The sequence below is a fragment of the Mustela nivalis genome (genome assembly GCF_964662115.1).
Source record: "Mustela nivalis genome assembly, chromosome: 18".
Classification (NCBI taxonomy): Eukaryota; Metazoa; Chordata; class Mammalia; order Carnivora; family Mustelidae; genus Mustela; species Mustela nivalis.
Window position 1 is genome coordinate 56,237,129 of NC_139037.1, and position 24,626 is coordinate 56,261,754.

The 24,626-nt window shown below is 51.4% G+C and overlaps 1 protein-coding gene across 3 annotated transcripts in view; it reads right to left on the minus strand.

The window, feature by feature from the left end:
• The window catches only part of BICRA (BRD4 interacting chromatin remodeling complex associated protein), a 76,211-nt gene that overhangs the window by 20,525 nt on the left and 31,060 nt on the right, over window positions 1–24,626 (minus strand). For all 3 annotated transcript variants that reach the window (XM_082710546.1, XM_082710547.1, XM_082710545.1), the window contains exons 2-5: window positions 3,967–4,067; window positions 2,730–2,775; window positions 2,601–2,643; window positions 670–735 (exon numbers count right to left, since the gene is read on the minus strand). In XM_082710546.1, coding sequence (XP_082566672.1) covers window positions 670–735; window positions 2,601–2,643; window positions 2,730–2,770 — 150 coding nt within the window. In that variant the 5' untranslated portion in view covers window positions 2,771–2,775; window positions 3,967–4,067. The remainder of the gene's footprint in view (window positions 1–669; window positions 736–2,600; window positions 2,644–2,729; window positions 2,776–3,966; window positions 4,068–24,626) is intronic.

Sequence of the window (24,626 nt, forward strand, 5' to 3'; positions counted from 1 at the left end):
AAAAAACACTGAAAGGGACTTGGCGGCACATAGTAAATGTTCAGTGAATCCTAGTTACGGTGACCATGAGGGAGGGGGGAGAAGAGCTGGGGGGGGCGGGGAGGTGGGAGAAAGGAGATAGGGGGAGAGAAGGAAGAAGCAGCAGAAGGGAAGGCAGAGGGGGAAGGACAAGAGGCACAGGCAGGCATAGAGTAGGTGCTCAGTTAATGTCCACTGCTGTCCCCACTCTGGGCTCGGTCATCACCCCCGCCCCCACCTTGGTTTTCCAGATGGAGATGGAAGTCTGCATTACTTGATCCCCTTCCCCTAGGTCACACCCCACCGTGGCTAAGCAGGGACAGGCCCCCAGGCCCCCATACTCTCTGCTCCTGAGAACAGTGTCCCCCGGTGAGCCCCAGAGCTGGCACCTGCCCAACTCCCAGGACCCTCACCTCTTCCTGTGGGCAGAGCCAGACCATCCCACTGTGGCTCCCCTCTTGCCCCACACTGCTGTCAGTGACTGACCCCCCCATACCCCAACCCTCCACCTGGCAACATGCCCCAGGGGGACAATCATGGGTCCGTCCCTCTCACCATTAGGACCTCCCTCCCTCCCTCCTGCCACCACCAGGGGCAACTTGAGCCATGACCAAGAGCCTGGGGCCCTCCCAGAACCCCTGGGCCACTTACCCCAGGACCTTCATAGAAGGCACTTTGGGCTTCCCCGGGGTTATCCAGGAGGTCATCACCATCGAGCTGCAACAAGACCCACCCCCACCCAAGGTCAACAGTCAGCCAGGCAGCCCGCAGGCCTTGCTCTAGAACAAAAACCAATTTAAAGTTACACTGCACCAAAGGAAAAAGACGGGGTCGGGGTAGGGGACAAAGAGTATGGGACATTGCCCCTCTGGAACAGAGGCCCCAAAGAATGGGGCTCAGCAGCATGTTCGAAACCCAAGAATCTTGCCTTCATGCCTTTGCCCAAGCCATGCCCTGTCTTCCCCCTTCATCTCTCCAGCAGAAGGTCTGTCAGGACCTGTCACTGTCATCGCCTCCTCCCAATAGCTACCTTTCCCCCCGACAAAGTCACTCCTTCCTCTGGGCAGCCCAAGTCACCGGCATGCCCCACCGTCCGGGCACCCAACATGCCACGCCACACTCATCTCCAGGAGGGCAGGGACTGGGCTGATTCCCAGGGACGTCTCTAGTGCCAGAACAGGGCCTGGCATCCACATGGATGCCTGCTGAATGTCTGTCTGTAGCAGAGCCTCCCTGGTTTCTCTCTACGTGGACATCTCCCCAGAACCCGAGCCGGGCACAGCCAACAGCTTTCCTTGGGGAGCCTGCCCCAAACTCCCCACCTCTGGGGACCCAACTCACTCTGCAGCTCAGGCCCAAATCCAGGGGCCAACCTGACACTCTCCTCCTTGACATCTCCACCACCAGCACATCTATCTGACTCTGCCCCTGGAGAGACCCCAGAGCCAGCGCCTACCACCCCCTCCATGGCCTGCCCTGACCAGCCTCAGCCCACTGCACTTGCCCCCACTCCAAAAATCATCGACTACTTCTCCTTCTAAGACTCCGTTCCCCTCCCGGGGAGTGTAGGCTGGCTTGGTGACCCACTTCTAGTGAGTACAAGGTGACAAAAGGGATGGTGTGTGACTTCAGAGACGAGATCATAAGAGGCACTGAGCTTCCTCCTGGCTCTCTCCTTTGGGTTCCTCACTCTGGAGGAAGCTGCCTGCCCTGTCGTGAGGATGTTTGAGGATCCTGTGGAGAGGCCGCTGTGGTGAGGCCCCGAGGCCTTCAGCCCGCAGCCAAGGGAAAGGACCATCGGAGAAGCATGGCCTCTGGCCCCATATGAGCCTTCAGATGATGGTGGCCCCAGCCAACATCCTCACTGCAACCTCAGGACAGACCCCAAGCCAGAGGGACCCAGCTGAACCACTCCCTGAGCCCCGACCCTCAAAACTGGGAGAGTGCCGACAAGTTGTTATATGTCACTAAGTGCTGGGATAATTTGTTACGCGGCCCCAGATAACCAATACACCTCCTTGTGGCTCAGCACTTCCCCTCCACCCCACTTTGTTCCAGGCCCTGCATGTCCTGTGACTTCTGTTCATGACAGTCTCACCACTACTAGCCTCCCTTCCGTCTGGCCACACCAGTCTTCTTTCCTCTCCTCAAATACGGCAAATTTTCCTGCATTTCTACCTGTTCCTCCCCTGCCCAGAGCACCATGGAGGCCTCCATCTGATCCTTCAAGGTCACGTTCAAGGTCACCTCCCTGCCCACGCTAACTAAAGAAGCCACCACTCCAGTCCCCCATTCGTTTTGTTTTAAACCATTTCCATTGTGTGGGCGACATTCTTATCTCTTATTCTGCACTGCAGGGTTCTGTCTGAGATCACCTTGAACAGTTACTGCTCTATTTACTAAGGAAACGTATACGGCGTGAGGGCAGGGATTTGTCATCTCTTCTGCTCTTTCCATAACCCAAGGGCCCAGCTCCCAGAAGGCATGAGGCAGATGTCTACTGAATCAGGGCACAGGTCTCTTAGCCCCCCAATTCCACAGTTCCCTAGCCCAGGAAGGCCCCTGCCTACCCCCGCACTCACCTTCTCGGATCCATGTAGGAAGTCATTGAGGGCCTGAGGGTCACTGAAAGACAGAAGGGGAGAGACACTGAGGAGGTGAGGGGTGGGGAAGTGGGGAGACAGGGAGGGCAGAGGGAGTCCGTTACTCACCAAATCACGTCTAGTAAGCATCTCCCATCCTCATCATCCATCGCCACTGAACCGGGGGCGGGGAGGGGGGCAGGAAGGGGGAGGGAGACAAGGTTAGATGTAGGCAGCGTGTGCCAGGACCCTCCCTTCCAGGACAGCTCACTGGAACCAAGGTCTCTGGAAGGTCAGACTTTCTGTTCCCTTGAGCCTATGGGTGTGGTTGGGGCTGGTGACCAGCCAGAGCGAGCTGCCTTTCCCCTCTCCCCCCCCATGTCTTCCCAGCATGTGATGCCCACAGTGAGGACATCCACCGAGACAGAATGAGCCCTGATCACACAAGCAGGCCTGTGCTGAGTGCTTCACACACCCATAAATAGGGCCCCAGAGCCTGTCATTCAGCTCCAAGCCAGCAGGGGGCAGAGCCAGGCCTTAAGCCCTGAGTCTGGGCTGCCGGGCCTCCCTGGGACTGGGTCCGGCTCAGAGCAAGAGTGTGACAGGGGTCTGCCCTGCATACCAACGGTCCTAAATGGTTCAGGTCATCTCTGAACAGTACCTTGGAGAATCTGACAAAGGCAAAAGACCCTTCTGCCAAAAACATGCAGGTGGGCCAAAACTGTGACACACACTTTCCCAAGGGCCGTGGGACATACATGCACACCCCAGGGGCCTTGGGTCAAAAAGCCCAGCCTAGAACATGCCATGCGAAGCTGGTGGGAACATCCCCCTGAACACACACACCAGTGACTCTCCCTTCCAGAGCTGGCCATGGGGACCATCCCTGGAGGTCCTTCCCAGGCTCTGGCTGCACTTGGCAGTGGTGACAATAGGCTCTCTCTGGCTCCATATCCCAGCCCCACCTATGCTTCCTTCTTCCCGAGTTACCACCAGGTCTGTGACCTACAAGCCCTTCCCTTCCCGAACAGCCTAGGGCAGGGGTGGGGTGGGAGGGGAAGGCCCAGCTAGGGGACAGAGAGGCTAGACCTGCAAAGAATCCGGAAAAAAATGGGAAAATGGGAGAAGATCCCACCTGCAGTTGGTAGGGAGGCAGGGGAACGGTCCAGATGACCCCGGGGGCCCGAGACCAGAGGGGGAGGGACAGAAGAGTTTCTAAGCCAGTTTCTAAGTAAGGAAGCCAGTTTCTAAGCCAGGCTCTGCCAAGGAGTGTTCCTTCCTCCCCCGGGGGTCGCGGAGGGCCCAGGGAGGTACAAGGAGGGGCAAGTACCCCTCCGGGCACCAACTGGGACCCTTGGCCCGTTACCTGCGCTACAAACGAATCATGAAGGGAAGGAGGGGGTGTCCACTCCAGGTCTACGCGGGGCCCCCAGCTGGGGACTTGGGGAGTGTCCTTTTGGGGGCCAGCTGTGGAGAGAATAAGAGGCTATAAGAAAGTCCGTGACAAGAAGGATGGGGGAAGGGAGGGAGTGGGGAGCTCAGGACAGGGGCTGACCAGACCACGCGTGAGGAGGTAAGAAAAGAAGGGGTCACACTCAAGTTTAAGAGGAGGTGAGACGACACTACATGTGATCCCATGTGTGACACCCACACACAGAGTGCCGGGTAGAGCACTACACAGTCGTGTGTGCCCCGGCAATGTGGGACGTCCCATGACGTAATTTACTGACACCTGGACCTCATAAAACAGAGTCAATTCTCGTTACCTGAGGCACTTGCATTCCGCACAGTTGCCGTGAGCACGTGGCTGTGGATTCTGGGTCCCTGATCCTGGGAGGGGGAGACAGGGGGCCTCCTGCAAGCCTTTGCTCACATGCACATCAACGCAGCGATACACAGCCTCAGTCTACCGTGTCTCCGTTTATGGACACCTCATGTAATATAAACTGTTGGTTCGTTAACTCCAAACCCATCACCAACAGCTCCGTGACTCAGGCCTGAAGGATGCTTCTTGAACACACGCGCTCCTTCAGAGGGCGTATCCCGGCCTTCCCGCACTTGGGGACACCAGGGAGCACTTCAGCCCTATGCTGGTAGCTGTTTTCAGCAGCAAACCCCCACAAAGAGCACAGACATGGAAAAACCACGGCACTCGACAATACGGGAGCTGAACCAAGACGGCAAAAAATAGCCTTGTTCCACCCCGGTGGGCACATGCGCTCAGGGCCACTCAAATTTTTCACAAGTCCCCCGGGGACCATGGAAATGCATCCATATCGATCTGCAAGTTACATGTATTCTCGAGCAGGCAACTTCGCAAATACAGAATCACTGGTAACCACGATGATGGTGCCCACCCACCACTGTTTTTTTGTGTGTGTGTGTTTTTTTAAGATTTCATTTGAGAGAGAGTGAGTGAGCAGAGTGAGAGAGAGAGAGAGAACAGAAGCAGGGCCAGGACAGAAGGAGAAGCAGGCTCCCCCTTGATCAGGGAGCCTGGCGTGGGGCTCAATCCCAGGATTCTGGGATCATGACCTGGGCTGAAGGCAGAAGCCCGACCACTGAGACACCCAGGCACCCGTCCAGCACTGGCTTTGAGTGTTCTACCTGTAGGAACCCATTTCACCTTCTCTAGATCCCTGTGAGGCTGGCACTTTGATGAGCCCTATTCTGCAGATGGGGAAACAGAGGCTCAGCACAGCACCCAACACACCCAAGAGCCCTCAACTGGCAAAGGGGCCAGGCTGGGGTTTGAGCCAAGGCAGGCTTGTTCAAAGTCCCTGCCCTTAACCACTGTGCTGCGCAGAATCCTCTCATCATGCTGCTTCTCTCCAAAATCTAAAGCAAATATGGCAAAAATGTCAAGATTAGATGAAGCCGGGTGGCAGCCTTTGTTATCATTGCAAGAATGCTTGGAATAGTTCAGATTTGAAAAAGCGAGAGGAATGGGAGCACCCAGGGTTTCCCCTCTTGCTTGGCAGGCCCAGGCCCTGGAAAGATCTAGAAAGGATCTGCCATGGGATCCTGTCCCAGCTAGATTCCAGATGCACTGCCATGGCTTGAGGGTGTGCATGAGCTTGAGAGGTGGCTTTGCCTCAGCAGCCGGCTTTGTGTGGGGTCTTCCCTCCCCCCTGAACTGAGTTTCAGGTGCGGCCAGGCTCTGCAAACCTTAGGCCAGCAGAATTAGAGCTGGGAGTGGGTGCTTCCTGACCAGGACACTCCACATGGAGTCTGTGGGTGAATGCCCACTGGGAGATTCCTGACGTCTCTGTGAGAATTTTTTTTATTTGTGTGCGTATATGTGTGCGTGCGTGTGTGTGTGTGCACGCGTTTTAAAATTTCTTTATTTATTTGAGGGAGAGGGGCACAGAGAGAGCAAGTCCTCAGGCAGACTCCCCGCTGAGCAAGGAGCCCGACTTGGGGCCTGATTTCACGGAGATCATGACCCGAGCCGAAAGCAGGAGTCGGCGCTCAGCTGTGCCACACAGGTGACCCCATTCGTGCATTTTCATTCCACCGAGGAACAGCAGAGAAATGAAGGGGGGGCTTTTAGGCAAGAGGGAAATGCTCTGCCTCACGATGGGGTGCCCGTTCCATGAGGGTTTAAAATGTCACAGCTCAGATCTGCACATTTAAGTTCAAAACATTTAAATCTGATATTAAAAAGCTCTAAAAAAACCAAATTGTCACCATTAGGTGGTAGTGGGCAGGGAATTGGGGAGGGCTGGGTGTGGCAGGAAGTTGATCATGGTTAAGACTGGGTGAGGGGCACCTGGGGGCTTCATGGTACCGTTTTTGTCAGTCTGTACATTCTGGAGAGTTTCCACAATAAAAAGAAAACAATATGTCAACAATCAGCAGGTCTGGTACCTCGGCCTCCCGTGTCTCCCATCAGGTTGATGCTAAGAGGTCCAGCATGAGAGGACAGGGCCTGGAGACTAGGGTTCGGGTCCCCACCCCACCAGGCATGGGCTATGGGACCCTGGGCGAGTGACTTCACCTCTGTGGGCCTCCCTGTGTCCACTGGTCAAATGAGTGGAAGTGTAGTCCACATGGCAGCTGCTGGCATGGATTCCAGCCTTGACCTTGCTGTTTTGGGAGTTGGCTAGCCAGTTGGCTAGCCAGTTGGCTAGTCAGGGGCACAGTGGCCCCCAGCTTCTACCCTCTGCCTCCCTGACCCTTGTCTCATCCCCTCTGCCATGGTCTTCACACTGATCACACTGATTCCCAGGACCTATCCTGGATCTCAGAGGTTGGAAATTGGGAGAGGGGCCAGAGTTGCTACATTTGGAATAAATGCTTCAGATTCCAGCGCAGCTGGATGCCAGTGGCTCACGGTGGGTATCAGGTGCCCCCGGACTGATGAAAGTCCCTTGTGGGATGGCGGGGTGGTATCCCATCCACCCCAGTGCCCACCCCTGCACTGCCACCTGCTAGCTGTGTGCCCTATGACCAGTTACTCAGACCTCCCCCTGCCTGCCTCAGTTTACCCACCTGGAAAATGCAGATAAAGGTACGTCCCCCCACCCCCCACCGTGGGACTGTTCCATAGGAACGCCATTAATCATCACACATGGTAAGTATTTTGTGCGTCAAATATCCCGCTGTAACAATTTCAACTGCCATTGTGAACATGATCTCATGGGGCAACCCTCAAAGCTTTCCGGCCCAAGCCGAGAAAAAAGTTGGGGAAACTTGGGGAAAAAAGTCCCCAAGCTTTGGCCTTGCCACCTGTTGCCAGGTGCCCCATTGTCACCCTGAGCACTTTTGGAAGGCTTTATATACCACCTGCTTTGGCCCTGGGTTGTGCACACGGTCCTACTTAAACCGCCAGAGACCACATCTCCTCGAATCCTTACAAGCCAGTTCTTACCCCCAATTCTCAGATGAGATAAATGAGGCTAAAAAGAATGGTTATGGAGAAGCCACGGCCAAACACAGTGGAGGAAACATGGCCACGTGGGGCTAAGGAGGTACCCTGCAGCCCTTAGTCCAGCAGGCAGAGGGAGACTTGAAGGACACAAATGAAGCTGAAAGAGAGAATCTGAACGCTGCCTGGATATTTGACAATATTAAGAAATTGTGATTAAGATTCAAAGCGGACAGGGTGCCTAGGTGGCTCAGTCGGTTAGGCGGCTGCCCTTGGCTCAAGTCATGATTCCAGGGTCCTGGGATCGAGCCCCTGAGTTGGGCTCCTTGCTCAGCAGGGTGTCTGCTTCTCCCTCTCCTCCCTGCTCATGCTCTCTGTTGCTAGCTCTCTTTCTATCTCTGGCTTTCTCTCTCAAATAAACAAATAAATAAAATCTTTAAAAAAAAATGATTCAAAGTGGAAGGGTGCCTGGGTGCTTCAGGCACCCCTCTCTTTTTTAAAGATTTTATTCATTTATTTGACAGAGAGAGACACAGCAAGAGAGGGAACACAAGCAGGGCATGTGGGAGAGGGAGAAGCAGGAGCCCTGCTGAGCAGAGAGCCTGATGCAGAGTTCGATCCCAGGACCCTGATATCATGACCTGAGCTGAAGGCAAATGCTTAACGATTTGAGCCACCCAGGTGCCCTGAAGCCTCCGACTCTTGATCTCAGCTCAGGTCTTGATCTCGGGGTCATGAGTTCAAGGACTAAAACAGGCTCCACTGAGAGCGTGGAGTCTACTTTAAAAAGAAAAGGTTGAGGGGCGCCTGGGTGGCTCAGTGGGTTAAGTCCCACATAGGGCTCTCTGCTCAGCAGGGAGCCTGCTTCTCCTCATCTCTCTCTCTGTCTGTCTCTCTGCCTATTAAAAAAAAAAAAAAAGAAAAGAAAAGAAAAAAAAGAAAAGGTTGAAAGTGTAATAATGGCATCGTGTTATTGTTTTTCTTTTTCACTAGGGCCCTTACCCCGTAAAAACATACCCTGAGGGATGCCTGGGTGGCTCAGTGTGTTAAGCCTCTACCTTTGGCTCAGGTCATGATCTCAGGGTCCTGGGATCGAGCCCCGCATCGGGCTCTCTGCTCAGCAGGCAGCCTGCTTCCTCCTCTCTCTGCCTGCCTCTCTGGCTACTTGTGATCACTCTGTGTCAAATAAAAAAATAAAAAACCCTGAAATATTTAGGGATGAAATGGTAAAATGTCTGGGATTTTGCCCAAAAGAACCCAATTGTGGGTGTTCGGGGCAGGGGTGGGGGCGGGCACACAGACCCACGCGCTGACCAATACAGCTGACCCCAGCCACATGTGGCTACGTAAAAATTCAGGTTAATTCAATGGAACTGGGACAGAGGACTTCAATAAGACATTTCTCCAAAGAAGACAGACAGACAGCCACAGGCATGTGAGAAGATGCTCAAGATGGTTTTATCATTAGGGCAATGCAGCCGGGACCACAGATATCAGCTCACACTCATTCCGATGGCTACTATCAAACACATACAAAGTAAAACCACCCCAGAAAACACACATTGCTGAGGATGTGCGGACACTGGAGCCCTCAGGCCCTGCTGGTGGGAATGCAGACTGGCGCAGCCGCTGTGGAAACCGGTCCGGTGGTCCCTCCAGTCAAAATACCACTACCTCATAATCCAGCAAGTCTGCTCCTGGGTATATACCCCTGCTGTCCCTCTCCCGGACAAGAACTGAAAAAGGAGGGTCTCGGGCAGATCTCAGGGCATCCCTTGTCACAGTAGCGTACCCCACAATCGCCAAAAGGTGACAACAGCCCGTGCATCCGCAGACAGATGCACGGAGAAGCAAGACCGTGGTGCCGACTTACAGTATTATCCAGGAAGGACACCCAGACACAGACCCAACACAGATGACCCGGGAGACATCGCGCTACCTGCAACGAGTCAGTAGACAAAGAGACCCACGCTACACCATCCGACGTGTACCGTGCACAGAGGCAGAAAGCGGAATGGTGGCCACCAGGGGCCAGGGAGAAGAGGGCATGGGGAGTTACTAAGTGGGCGCGGACAAAGGGCAAAGGGTTCTGGAGGTGGACGCGGGCCGCGGCTGCACAACAGGGTGAGCGACCCAATTCCACTGAACTGTACACTGCACAGCGGCTGTAAGGTCGGGGGGTGCCCAGCTGACCCGGCATCACGAGTTCGAGCCCCACAATGGCAGAGAGAAGACTTAGATACAATGTTAAAAAAAAATGGCTAAGGTGGCCCATTTTATTACGTTATGCGTCTTTCACCACGATTAAAAAAATAAGAAAAATTTTTGGGACGCCTGGGTGGCTCAGTTGGTTAAGCGGCTGCCTTCGGCTCGGGTCATGATCCCAGCGTCCTGGGATCGAGTCCCACATCGGGCTCCTTGCTCCGCAGGGAGCCTGCTTCTCCCTCTGCCTCTGCCTGCCATTCTGTCTGCCTGTGCTCACTCTCTCTCCCTCTCTCTCTGATAAATAAATAAATAAATCTTTGAAAAAAAAAAAAAGAAAATTTTTAAAAAGGACAATGAGGAGTATCAGAGATTTTTTTAAATTCCCATAAGAGAGTTCAATGACTTTAAGATGTATTCTCAATCCTGCTTACTGCGTTTTTAGTGGCTGGGGCAGCATGGATTGGGAACATTTCCATCATGGCAGCAAGCTCTCTCACTGGACAGAGCTGATCTGTAAGAGGGGCAGCAACTGAAAAGGGATGCAGGTGGCTGACGGACCGGAGGGGGGTCCCTGTACAGCTGTTCTCTCTACTTGGTGCACATTTGAAATTTTCTGCAATGAAAAATGCTTATTTTTTTTTAAAAAGAAAAAGACAATTTTTAATACCAAGTAGCGAACGTCTGTCTGATCACTTATTGTCTGTTTTGTTCTCTGCGGGATGCCCGTGCCTGCACGGGAGCAGCTCCGTAAATATTTGGGGAATGAAGAAATGAGCATACTGCTCTCAGACAAATCCGTTCATTTGTTCACAGCAGCCTGGTGGTAAGGGCAGTTATGAAGTATGCACGGCGTGTCCAGCCTGGGGGATACTCTAATGAGCAAAAGCACACTCAGTCCTTGGCCCTGGGTGGGGAGGGGAGTATGACCCGTGGTTCTCGATCAGGGGTGGCATTACATGCCCCTCTCCTCCACACACACATACCCGAAAGCTATTAAAAATAAAGGTGACTGGGGGCCATGGTTAGTGTGCAAACTGTCCACCTGGGAGTGGAGCGGAAGCTTTAAGAGCTGTCTCACAGCTCTGCCTGAGTCCCACAACAAAGGGGACAGACACATGGACCCACGAGGTTATGACACGAGCCTTTGCAACTGAAAGCCCTGGAGGAGTGGGGCTCCCTTGTTACTGCACAAACCCAGCCAGAGCCAACCGAGGCACCCCAAAGAGTCCGCACCGCCCCAATGCTTCCCTGGGATCGGCCCTCGTGCTGACGTCACACCCCTGACCCCTCCTGGTTGCATGAGGCGGGAGGGACGCTGCCTTGAGCATTACAGCTCAAGCAAGATGCAGGGACTCGGGGGGTCAGGACACTTGCCCCAAACCATACCGGTGGCCAAAGTGGTGGTGGGGGTGGGATAGTCAAGATTCGAACTCAGACCCCGTGATGCTGAAGACCTCATTCCTCACCACCATGCTATAAAAAGCAGGACAAGCCAGGGCTGAAAACCACACGCCGCTCGCGAGAACAGCCCTGACGCAACAATGACAAAGTGTCCTTCCAGAAGATCGTGTGAGTGCCTCCTGCGCTGGGGAGGCGAGTGGAGTTCTGCATTGTCATCGGGAGGCAGGCACGTGCCAGATCGCCCGGCAGGACACGGGAGTCAGAGTCCGGACTCCAGAAACAGGCTCCTTCAAACTGCCCAGCGAGGGTTTCTAAGCAACCCCGGTGGGGGACGGACAGACAACCAACACTCAAGTCCACAGCCGTCTCCTCCGCCGATGGGGACGGATAGGAAGAGAAACCCATGTGGCAAAGCCCAAGTGTTGTTTTCCAAGCCCCACTTCCCCAGCCCTCCCCTCCCTTACTCACAGAAGCCTGAAGCCTTGCAGGGTAACACTTGCCAATTCCGAGATGTAAACAAAGCCTGCTCTGAGTCAGTCTTTTTTTTTTTTTTTTTTTTTTTTTTCCAAAGGACGGGTCACGCCTTGGAGGGTTGTGAAATCAAATGAGCAGGTTGTGACCAGGAGTTTTATTTTCCCCTCTTAATTAAATAGTATGGGGCAAAATGGAACGGGACTGCATAGAAAATATTAAAAGGCACCATCCGTGGTTAAGCGTTAAATATCAGTTTGTGAGATTGGTTTCAGTTATGTGTGTCTGTATGTGGACGTATTTCCTACTGTGGATTGAGGTCCAAACGGCTTGAAAATAATTAGACTACACGAGGGGCACTCTTATCCCTTGTATCATGTGTTCATTTTCCTAAGCTTCCATGTAGACAGGGCAGCCACGATTCTGCAACTAGAAAGAGCCAAAGGACACAGACCTGGGGAGAGTTTTTCTTCCAGAATATAAAGACAGAGCTCCTCTAGGGAGAAAATCCTCTGTTCTCCACTTCCAGCTTCTAGTACAGTTGAGAAGACTGGAGCGGTCGTGGCCATTTTGTAACAATGAGGCAATAAACCTAGGGCAGATAAGCCCACCAGCAGAGGATAGCCATTGGGAGGACAGAAGAAGGCTGGGTTCTTAACAACTCCTCATGCACTGCCCGCCTCCGGACTTCTTAATTCTTACAGCTCAAACCACTATTAGGTTTTCCATTATTTGCAGCCAGACCCGAGCCGACCACTTAGCTTGCATTTCTAGATATCTCTGCAAACCACTGCAAGGACTCTCTCTAGCTCCCACAGGTCAAGGACAGTCCTCTGTGTGGGACTGACTGTGAGGGCTCAGCAACATGGAACATGGCTGGCGGAAAGGGGATCTGAAAAAGAGATCAGTCTGATCGCAAAAGCAGCCAGATAGTCTTCTCCCTGGTCCCATACTCTGCAGCAACTCCCCCTAAAGGATGGGCTCTGTCACCCACTCTTAGACGTCGGGCTGGCCTTCTGACTCACTTTGGCTAACAGAATGTGGCAGAAGTGATGGTGTGTCTTTCTGAGGCTATACCTCAAAAGACCCACCAGACTTCTGTTCTCTGCCCAGGTGCTGTGTGATGAAGCCTAGGCTAGCTCACCGGGTGACAACAGTCACATGCCCATCACCTCCCATCGTCCCAGTAGACATCCAGTCAGGTTCCAGAAGCAGAGCCACCTCGTTCGCCTTCAACTGACCACAGACACCAAAGCAAGACTAAAAGTACACAGCTGTACCCAGTCCAGATTCCAACCACCGGGAGCATGGCTTTAACAGTGAGACAAGCAGTCTTGCTGCTAAGTGGGGAGGCAGATGCGGGGCTCGATCCCAAGACCCCAAGACCATGACCTGAGCCAAAGGCAGACGCTCAACTGACTGAAGCACTCAGACGTCCGGTGGCTAATCTGTTAAGCAGCAATAGTTTGGGGGCTGTTTGTTGCGTAGCAGCAGCTAACTGATACAGCCCTCTCCAGAAATGAAGGACCAATCTTGGCCTCACACCTCTGACTCCACCTGAGTCTTATCCATTCACTCACCTCCCAAACCTCCCGGAGCCCTCTCCTCCTCTCCATGGCCACTATTCCTACTCACATCGAGACCCCCATCATTTTTCTTTTCATCTATTTATGCACCCAGCCTGTGCTAATATCCTGCTTGCCCACAACTGACTGCACCTGTGGTTAAAATACTCAAACACAGGGTGCCTGGGTGGCTCAGTGGGTTAAGCCTCTGCCTTCGGCTCAGGTCATGATCTCAGGGTCCTGGGATCGAGCTCCGCATCAGGCTCTCGGCTCGGTGGGAAGCCTGCTTCCTCCTTTCTCTCTGCCTGCCTCTCCACCTGCTTGTAATCTCTCTCTCTGTCAAATAAATAAATAAAACCTTTAAAAAATATACTCAGACATCTCCATTCTGAAATACCTCTAGGACCCAGCAACTGCAGTGTGACACCAGGCACCACCTAATCTGTGCTAATGGTCTACTGCTTGTTACGAATTTTAAATTTATTTTATTTTTATTTATTTTGAGAGAGAGAATGAGTGGGGGTTTGGGGTGGAGGAAGAGAGAGAGAGACTCTGAAACAGGCTCCACACTCAGCACAGAGCCCTATGTGGGGCTCGATCCCACAACACTGGGATCATAACCTGAGTCAAGATCAAGGGTCGGACACTCAAACAACTGAGCTACCGGGTGCCTTGCTTGTTACAAATTTTAGATATTACTATATTCATTCATTCATTCAGCACCTCCTATATTTCTGCCGGGCACCAACAGACTGGAGTGGGCAATGACAGCTCAAGTGCATCAGAAAAACATCAGTCAAACCACATACAAACTTCATCACCCTTCCTGCTCCATCACCCTCTTCACCACCAAAGCCAAGGTTTGCAGAGCACTTACGAAGTGGCTGGTGCTGATCTAAGCGTTCCATCTTCCTACATTTCATTCTCACAACAACTCTTGTACTAAGTGCCATGACCCTCGTGCCCATTTCACAGCTGACAAAACCGAGGCAGACAAAGGGGTTAGGTAACTTGCCCAAGGTCACTCAGTTAGCAGAATGGTAGAGCCAGGATGTGAACCCAGGCCAATGGGCTCCCAAGCTCGTGGGAACTACGCGAGAGTGCCAGGCTGACAAGGTGCTCTCACCCCAACCTCCAGGGGAACATTCCCTGCAGTGAACTTACAGTGCCCCACCTCTTATGCCTTCTTCCCCTTACACTGTCCTGAAGCGCCATAGAAAACTCAGTTCATATCCCACACGGCCTGGTCCAACACTGAGTGATGAGTTCCTGCAGTGGACCTGACCTACCACAATGCCCAGATGCTGCTCTCTTCCGATTTTTCCCATGGCCTCTGTAGCACATTGAATAGTAGTTCACCCAAATGATAGGTCTATGACCCCAGAGCTGTGAATATGGTCTTCCCTATTTGAAAAAAAGGGTCTAGATGTATCCTGGGTATACAATATATATACACAAACAACCATGTACAGTTGCACAGGTTGTTCACTATACAAAGGAATTAAGTCATGGGGACAAGTGCGGCCTCAAATGCAGCTGAGGCTCTGCTCACACCAGGAAGACCCAGAGAAGGGCAACATCCACCTGGAGAAAGGACTCTCTTCTAGTTCACACAAAGGAGACAAAGGGACTGTGCCCTCCCAGAGAAGGCACCTCTTTCAATTCCACTGGAAAGCCCAATAAGAGCTAGCTTGGCCCAGGCTATGTAGCCACTGGCATGCTGTGTCTATTTCAAAGTAAAAAAAGGAAAACAGGGAAAAAATGTTGATTCCTCGCCCACTCCCACCCCTCTGGGGAGGAGAGAGAAAAAGCAATTTGAAGAGCAATTAAAATCTACACCATCTTTATTTTCAGTGACCTTTAGAGTTCTAAAATCATTGAATTAGTTTAACAACATAAAAGCGTGCCCTATAAAACTTGGATTGCTCATAAAGCGACTGGTGTCTAGTTCCTAAAAGCCTAGTTTAACCAGGTAGTTACACACTAGAATGTTCTGCACCTCCCCCCGCCCCCCCACTTTCTACCATCCACCACTGTTCTAAATGCAGCTATAAAGCTGCGGGTTTGCCAAGAAAACCAGGTATCTCAAAAGGTTTTACATTTTCTCCTGAACACTGGTTTAAAAAAGAACAGAGGAAACTCCCAAGAAGGTGGGAAACAGGCAGTGGCGTGGGGGAAGGGAACAAAAGGAATAATTACACTGACCGGACACGGGGCCTCCTGTGGCATTGGTCAGCAGGGAAGGCTCCGAGGTCGGGACCAAGTGGAGCTCGGAGGAGTGAAAGGGAAACAAAAACTCCAACAACACTGCGCATGCTTTAGGCCACTGGGTCCTAAACTTGAACATGCACCAGAATCACCCGAAGGGCTTTTAAAGTAAGGACTGGGTTTTGTGCTCAGAAGGGCTGGGGCAGGGCCTGGGAATGTGCATTTTGAACAACTTCCCAGGTGATGCAGATGCTGCTGGCCCAGGGACCACACTCAGGAGAATCTCTGTTCTAGAAACTTCTGTCTCTTCATTTTCCTCCCAGGGCTCTTGTTTTCATACTACACAAGCCACTGGTTCCTAGCCAATGACAAGGTTGCGTTTCGAGGCAATGGGCCTAAAGAGGTGGTGGCCCATTATCCAAAGCCACTCCCAGCCTGACTTCCTGGTCAACAGAACTTGCATTTGGTTTCATTCAGCAATGTACCCGCTCACGAGGATGAGTCACTACAAGCATAGGCCTTTACCCTTTGGTCAGAAACATCCTTCCTCATCCTCTTTGCAGTTAAGTTGTAGACATGGGAAAGATTTTTACATTTGGATAAAGAGAGCCCTACATTGGGAAGACTATTTGCCCCTGCTCCTTCTTCCTCCTTGAAAAACTGACGTGAAGCATGATGTTAATGGCTGGTGCTATGGCAGCTATTCTGTGCCCCAGAGGGAGGAGGTCAAAAGAGTCAGATCCCAGCAGCCTGGCAATCCTGAGCTGCCCCAAATCCCTAGAATGGCCTACTAGACACCTTGTTCCAGAAGAGAATGAAAAACCTGGCTTAATTTAAGTGAAACATACACCTACTCTATGACCTTAGTGAAAAGAATGTGTATGAAAGCATTTCCGCAAAAAATTTTCACACCAGCCATCTTTACCAGCCCCAGACTGCAAACAGCACAGATGTACACGGCCTGGTAAATGAAAAAACAAACCGTGTAACAGCCCACACAGTGGACAGTAAAAGGGACTACGCCACCGTTACCATACAGAAACACGGATGAATCCCAAACGCATCCTGATGGAGCAAAGGAAGCCAGACGAAGAAGACCACCCACAGTGCGATCCCGTCACGTGAAGTTCCGAATCAGTGACACCCGTGGGAAGAAATCAGAGCTGTGGTGGCCTCAAGGAGGCAGGCGGAGGGACAGAAGGAGGGGGACTCTTCCCCGATGGAAATGTGCTGGATCCGGATCTGGGTTAATGGTTACCTGAGTAAGATCTGTCAAAATTCATCACGCTGTGTACTGAAGATGTGTGCATTTGGTTGCATGTAAATTATATCCCAATAAAGCACAGCCAGGATATAAAGGAGGAAAAAAAAGGCCGTACAATCGATTCTTGTTATTCATGGTAGTTATGTTCTATAAAGTTACCACGATCGCTGAATTAGGGAATCCTGAACTATCGCTCCTGGGGGAAATCAAGGGTTAGGTCCCTGTGAGCCTCTGGTCACATTTCCATCAGGCGATCAATACGTAACCTTGTTTTATGTGTGTTTCCGTTTAAATACACCTTATTTAATAGATATTACTGACTGGGTCCCAAGGAACTCATGGCCCACAGCACTATAACTCACGTCTGAAAGAAGTTCGCCCTGCACATGTGTTTTCTACATGAGGCACTTTCCAACCTTCTCGCCCTAGGCGGGGGGGCATTTTTAAATGGGGAAATCACCACCACCCAGTGCACTGATGTGAAAAACAGGGCGCTAAAGGTTAGACCACGAAAAGGGCACTCGTTTGCAGTGTGGGAGCTGAAACAAGAAGGCAGACTGTTTTCTTTTTCGATCTGCACTAGGAATGGGCACACAGGAAGACTCGAAGTTTCCCCCCCACCACTCTGTGCATGTGTGCAGACAACCAAGACAGTGCGGGGAGGACCGATGGCTGGTTTGCAAGAATGAATACAGAGCAAGGGGATGAATTCACGAATATGGCATCTTTAAATAATGAGGCTCTCCAGATACTAATGCATGTATCCCTTACTCACAACTTCACTTATGTACCAATCTCACTTCCGTATCCTGCAGGTGCAACGTGAGGTATGCAACCTTGTAAATGTCCCCGGCTGTTGTTTATAACAGCAAGATACTAGAAACAATCCACTGGCCATCAGGTTGAACAAAAAACTACGATCTATCCAAACAGGGGAAGACATTTGTTAAAGAAGTGTTGTTTTTTTAAAATAGGAATATTATTTAAGCCATCGCCAGTCAGGTAAACTGTTACTTGTAGCCAAATGTGTACAGACCAAAAGCTACTCCACGGTAAAAGGAAGCGCTGGGATTTGAACCCAGATTTCATGGACACTGTGGCCTGGATGGTTTTCTGATGCCTGTCAAAACCCCGGACGCCTGAGGATCTGCTGGCAGCGAGTTACTGTCCTCCCCTCCACCCTCCTGCAGTGAAACGCTTTTCTTCCTGGATTCGAGCACAGCTTTCTAATTGCTCATCAGAGCGGAGCTGTCTTCAGGAACCAGCTAAGCCCAGTGGCTCCGAGACACCACGCTTCCTCCTGTTTCTTAATAAATCTGCCATCCTTCCCTGGGTTTTGCAACCAGCACCGTCCGTGTAGAGATGCCCGTGAGTGCTGCCTGAAGTGCTGCGGGGGAGTCGCTCACTGCCTTCCTGCTTCCTCTCCAGTTCCTTCTAAACTCGGTTCCCCACTCAGTGGCCAAAAAAATGATTCCATTTTATTTAAGGTTGTGTCATTTCCAGCAGCACCGGGGAGGCAGCAGCAAAGACAACAGACATCCCTGCTCTCCTGGAGGGGGCACTCTGCTGGCAGGAGTCAGACCACAGAATATAAGACATACAGCAGAGTGGGCAGTGGCAAGGATAGAGGCGAAAGGTGGTGGGGTAGGGAAGGAGGGGGATGCACTCTTAGTAGTGGTCAGGATAGCCTCACAGATAAGAGGAATTTGAGCATATGTGGAGAGAACAGAAGAAACGTGGACATGTGGGGAAAGGCATCCGAGGCAGAGGGTACAGCAGATGCAAAGGCCCTGGGGTGGAAATGCACCAGGGTGCTTGAGCAATGGTAAGGAGATGAAGAGGGGTCAAAGAAGCAAGTTCAAAGGCCAAACGATGGGGGGCCCGGTGGGCCAAGGTGAGGACCTGGACTTTTATTCTGAAGAAGCCCAAGAGATGGGAAGGCTCAAAACATGTGGGCCATGATCTGACTCAGGTTTTCACAGGATCCCTCTGGCTGCTGAGTGGAAAATGGAGTTTAGAAAGTGAGGACGGGGCAGGCAGCCCAGAGGCGAGACGCTGGTGGTAGGGGAAGAAGTGAAAACTGGCCAGATTCTGGATCTGATTGTAAAGCAGCAGAGACTACAGATCCACGGGCCAGGGGTGGGAGGGGGGGGGCAGGGAGAGAGCAGAATCCAGGGCCCTGCAGAGTTTGAGAGGGATTGGAATAAACGGGATAATTGAGAGCAGCCATGTAGGACATGCAAACACAGCCTTATACAAGCTGCCTTGTTTGCTCTAGCACCTTCTTCGGTGAAGACATTTCTGTCTTAGGTATTCTGATGGTCCCAAAGCTAATAATTACTTGGGTTAACGCACCCTACCCAGGACAAGGGGTGTGTGTGTGTGAGAGAGAGAGAGCGAGAGAGAGAGCACGTGCATGCGTGCTTGGAGCCTCAGAGAGAGAAAGGGCTGCAGGGGAACACACAGGCCAGAGCTGCGCAGCCTTCCTCTCACAGAAATGCCTTTTGTATCTTGTTTCAGGATCTGTGCTCCGCCCCAAATCTAAAGAGTTTCTAAGTTTACATCTGACTTTGAATCCGTAAACTATCTTGGGGTATAAATGGTAAAAATGGAAAATGGTAAAAATCCATTTTCCACGGTGTGAGGTAGGGATCCAAAATCATCTCTTTCTATGCGGAGGACTACTTTTTTGGCACCAGCTCCATGTACTGTGTCTCCCCCTTACCCACTGGTCTGACCAGAGCCCACTGTGTCTCATGACGTGCTCACACATGCCTGCCTCTCGTCTTGGGCTCTCTGTTCTGTTCCATTGGTAGAACGTCAATTTCTATTTATTCCCTAACCTCAGAGATAAAACCGATTCAGCCAGACAGGTAATCGATATATGGATTGACACTGGGCAAAGGTGACAAGGTGTCAAAGATGACAAGTGAGGTGTCTCAGGGAAGGGCACAGGATCCCCAAAACAGACAGCGGATGTCCTTTAGCCTGAGAATACACTCCAGACTAAGTTGACTTATATATCTTACACCACTGACCTTAAACTAATCCTCATAATAGAGATGGAAGGCACAAAAAAGGGCTCAAAAAGAGACCAAAAGATTAAAAATAAAGTATAGACACAAAAGCTCACATATCATACAATTCCATTTAAATGAAATTAGATGGAGGTGATGGTCACATAACGTGTATATGTGTACTTTATAATAAACAGATGACAGCAAAGAGCCTGGACTTTGCAAACCGACCTCTTGGGTTCAAATCCCACTTCCGCCACTTAACTGATGTGCTACCCTGGGTGAACTACAACAACCTCCTTGTGCCTCAGTTTGCTTCTCTGTAAAATCAGGTTCCACGTTGCGCCCCTCCCCAAAGAGTTGTGAGTACAGAAATGAGTCGACACGTGCAAATATATCTACATGTAGTCGAACGCTTACCATCTTCACAGCCAGGAGCAGAAAATCAAAAGTACTGTGCTCTCAGTCACAGCGATCAAGGTCAGTCTCACCAGTCATAAATCAAGCTGACAGTGTGCAGTACCTTTAATATAACGTGAGGAGAAGTGTACTTTACCACTGTGGTCTTCCTTTCCCAAACCCTAACTGCCAGTCTAATCATGAGAAAAACATCAGACAAACCCCCAAGTGAGGCACAGTCTCCAAGATGATCGACCGGTACTACTCAAAACCAACAAGGTCATCAACAGTAAGGAAAGTCTGAGAAACTGTCACCGCCAACAGGAGCCTCAGGAAACATGATGATTAAATGCAGTGTGGTTTCCTGGACGGGATCCTGGAACAGGAGCATCAGGGGAAAACTAGGCAGATCTGAGTATGTTCTCCAGTTGTGTGATGGCAACGGACAGTGCTGGTTTCACGGTAACACCGTACGATGTGAACATTAGGGAAAGCGAGGCGCGGGCTACACGAAAGCTCTGCACACTTCTGCTGCTTTTCTGATCTAAAACTATTTGAAAATTAAGACTTTATTACAGAAATAAAAAACCTCAACGGTCTTCAACGAACCTGAAAGTGTTGGGGGCGCAGCTCTGGCCAACTTCCTGAGGCCTGAGCTACACTTCTGAGGGTCCACTTGAATGAAGGTTCAGACACGCTGGGATGTGCCAGTCCAGCACAGCTCCAGAGCAAGGCGGGGCAGCCCTCCGCCTTCCTGTGTGGCCTTATCAGCTTCTGTCCCCTCTGTCCCCCTAACCCTGCCCTCTCATCCCCATATGGCAGTTAAAGGGCTCGCATCAGAACCCCAGTCAGACTGCGCCCTCCTCTGCTCAGAGCCCTTCCGGGGCTCCTGCCCCCCCCACTTCCTGTTGCTGTCTCTCACCCTCTGCCCCTCATCCATACCCTTCTGACCACACCAGGTGCATGCCTCCCACAGGACCTTTGCACGAGCTGCTTCCTGTCTGGTAGGCATTTGCCCTTACCTCCTTTTCTCTACTGTTATCCCATGAAGACTCAACCCAATTCTGTCTACAGCTACAATCCCTACCCGCCCCCTGGGCATTTCCACCTCCTCGCTTTGCTCTCTCTCCTTCACAGTGCTGATTACTATCGGACATGTTGTAAATGTGATTTATCTTATCTGCTGTCTGTCTCCACCAGGAGGGGATGAATGCCGGGTCTGTTTTGTTCACTTTGTGTAAACTCTGACGGAATGACTGAGGGGGACCATTCTCAGTGACCACAGCAGACGCTGGAGAGTGTAGGCGCCTGATTCATCATTGACCGGGGCTGGGGGAGGGAGGGGGGTGGGGGGACCCATGCCTAGGCTGGCCAGAGACCCATGGGGCTGGGCTCAGAATGGAGGACTGGCTACTAGGATGGGAGGGAGGCCCGCGGGACCCAGAAGAAACCTATGAGTGTGAGCTGGAGAGGAGGTGAGAGGTCTTGCGGGGGGACGTCACAGCTCGGGTGACAACTGTGGGCTCCTGTGGGCTCCAATGAGCCCGATCTGTTGGGGAGGGTACTGAGTCTGGGCTTCAGCCCAGAGAGCTGCTCAGAGGAGGGGAAGTGAGCAGAAGTAAGCTGGGGTGGAGGTGCGGGAAGGAAGGGCACTCTGGAGAGACAGAGGGCAAGCGAGAGGAAGAGAGATGGGCACAGCTCCACACGTCAGTGCAGGACACTCCACAGGACTTGTTTGCTTCTCCCACCCTGCGCACCAGCCCAGGAGGCAGATTACTCCAGTCACAGTCTACACCCATGGTTCTTGCCCACTCAGTGCCAGGAGCCACCACAACAAGGAGGGTGACCAGAACTCTGGGCAAATGTGCAGAATGCCCCATAGGGGGCGAGAGCACCTCCTGTGAACCAGGTCAAACCCAACAGGACCCCCAGGCAGCGCCTCCCCATCTACACTGACCGCATGGGTGTCCAGCGTCTGGGTACCATGAAAGAGAACAACTGTTAAGTCTGTAGAGCAAGTGTGAAGGAGCTAAAACCAGCAGCAAGCACCACAACCAAGGCTTTCAGTCCTCAATGAGGAAGGATTCTAGAACACATGATGTGGGACACGCAGGCATCAAGAAGGGAGGAGAGCCTACAGGTAAATTCTACCTGGTGTCACACAGAGCCTGGGGCTACTCTCCGTGTAATTCCGCCCTTATGAGTAATGGCAGATGGGGACCAGAGGGCGCGTTCTAGAATGTTCACAGCACCCCTGGACTGCAAACAACCTAGATGTCCCACCAATGGGAGGATGTGCAAATGCCCTGTGGTATAGCCACACAATGGAATACTACACAGCAGTGAAAAGGGAAGGACCCATGACTGATCTACTCACACGGAAGGATCTCAAAAACACGACACGGACTAAAAGAAAACACTACCATAGGATTTGATACATCAGGTACAAACCCAGGCAACACTCATCTGTGGAATTATAATGGGGATGGAGGCTCCTGGTGAGGTGGGCATGTGGGACGCAGAGGTCAGGGAGCAAGGTAAGTCATGCTCTGTTTCTCATCTGGGAGCCGGTTCCATGAGTGCATCCAATCTGTGAAAATTCACGCAGCTGCCCGCTTAGGATATGTGCGCCTTTCTGTACAATTCAACAAAAAGATCCCCCGAAGAGAAGAAAACACTCTCACACCCCTGTCTACTCCTGATAGGATGCAAAATGGAGCAACTGTGTGCCATGCTGGTTGTTCATGCATGTTAAATGTACAGCCACCCCATGGCCCAGCGATCTTACTCCCGGCGGATGCCCAGGAAAAGTAAGAATACACATCCGCAGACAAAGCAGCACGCGGATGTTCAGAGCAGAATGCTTCCTAACAGCCCCAGAGGTGGTAACAAACCAAATACTCATCAACGGACGAACAAAGAAACAAACTGCGGTTCATCCGCACAACGGAGTATTAGCTGGCAAGGACACAGGAATGATGTCCTGACCATGCTACGACACAGAGGAACGGAGAAACCGCCGTGCAAAGTGAACGAAGCCAGACACGGAAGACCACCTGTTCTATGACTCTGCCCACACACAATGTCCAGAATAGACACGTCCACAGGGACAGAAACTAGATCAGCGGTTGCCAGGCGTCGGGCAGACGGGAGGGATGAGAGGACAACCAAGGGGCTCAGGGCTTCTTTTTCAAGAGGAAAATGTTCTAAAATTGACACTAGGGATGGTTACACAACCCTGCAAATGTATGAAAAACCATGGATGAAAACCATGTATGAAAAAACATGGATGAGTTGTATGGCATGAAAATTTTATCTCAACAAAGCTGTTGGTTTTTTTCCTTAAGTATCTATGGGGAAGTGTGCCTGGGTGGCTCAGTCAGTTAAGTGTCTGCCTTTGGCTCAGGTCATGATCCCATGGCCCTGGGATCAAGCCCCACATTGGGCTCCCGGCTCAGTGGGGAGCCTGCTTCTCCCTCTGCCTGCTGCTCCCCACTGCTGTGCTCTCTTGCTTGCATGTGCTCGCTCTCTCTCTCTCAAATGAATAAAATATTTAAAGAAATTACAAAAATAAAAGAAGTATCTATGGGGTAAGGGTGGGCAAAATGGGTGAAGGGGGTCAAGAGGTACAAATTTCCAGTTCTAAAATAATTCACAGGGATATAACACACAGGACAGTAACTACAGGTAATAATATACTGAATATTTGCAAGTCGCTAAGACAGTAAAATCTAAAAAGTTCTCATCACAAGAAAAAAAACTTATTTCTGTATGGTGACGAATGTCCACTAGATATACAGAGGTGCTCATTTTTCAGTACACAGAAATAACGAATCAATACCTTGCACATCTGAAACTAATATTTCATGTGTCAAATAAGCCTCAATATAAAAAAAAGAAAAAGTAGGGGTACCTGCGTGACTCAGTCAGCTACATGACTGGATTTTGACTCTCAGGGTCATGGGATCAACCCCTGCATCAGGCTCTGCCCTGGGCATGAAGCCTACTTAAGATCTTCTCTTTCTCCCTCTGCTTCTCCTCCCCCTCCTCCGTGCAGTCAGGTCTCTTTCTCTCTCTCAAAAAATAAAAAAATAAAATAAAGAAAGAAAGAAGGAAAAGAAAAGAAAAAGAAAAAGTAACATGTATGATAGTATTCGTGGACCCTTTATTTCACAATTCAAAGAAGGCAAAGTAGCAAATACTTACTGACCACCTCAAGTCCCCTGTTTATCCTATGTTACACAGTGAAAACTGAGCATGCCCCTGGTCATGGAACAGGTCTGCTTGGAAGCTGGGCTCCCAGCTCTCTCATGGCTGGTTCCTTCCAAGACCCCACTCTGTGCCCAGAGGGAAGCAAGGAGGAACCAGCACGGGGGGGGGGGGGGTTGTGATGCCTGGGAGAGACCTTCCGAAACTCTCCTTTGAGCCTCTGCTACAGCAAATGCCTCCTTCTGCTTCGCTGAAAGCATCCGTAAATTCACTCAAAATTCGTATTACGCCTGAATTTCTTGGATGTTCTCCCCACTGGTCTCTCTGTCCCCACCCCACCAGCATCTGGTTAGAACCTGAGTCGGCTAATGTGCCTTATTGGCTGAGAACCCTTAGGTTCCTGTCTCACTCACAGCA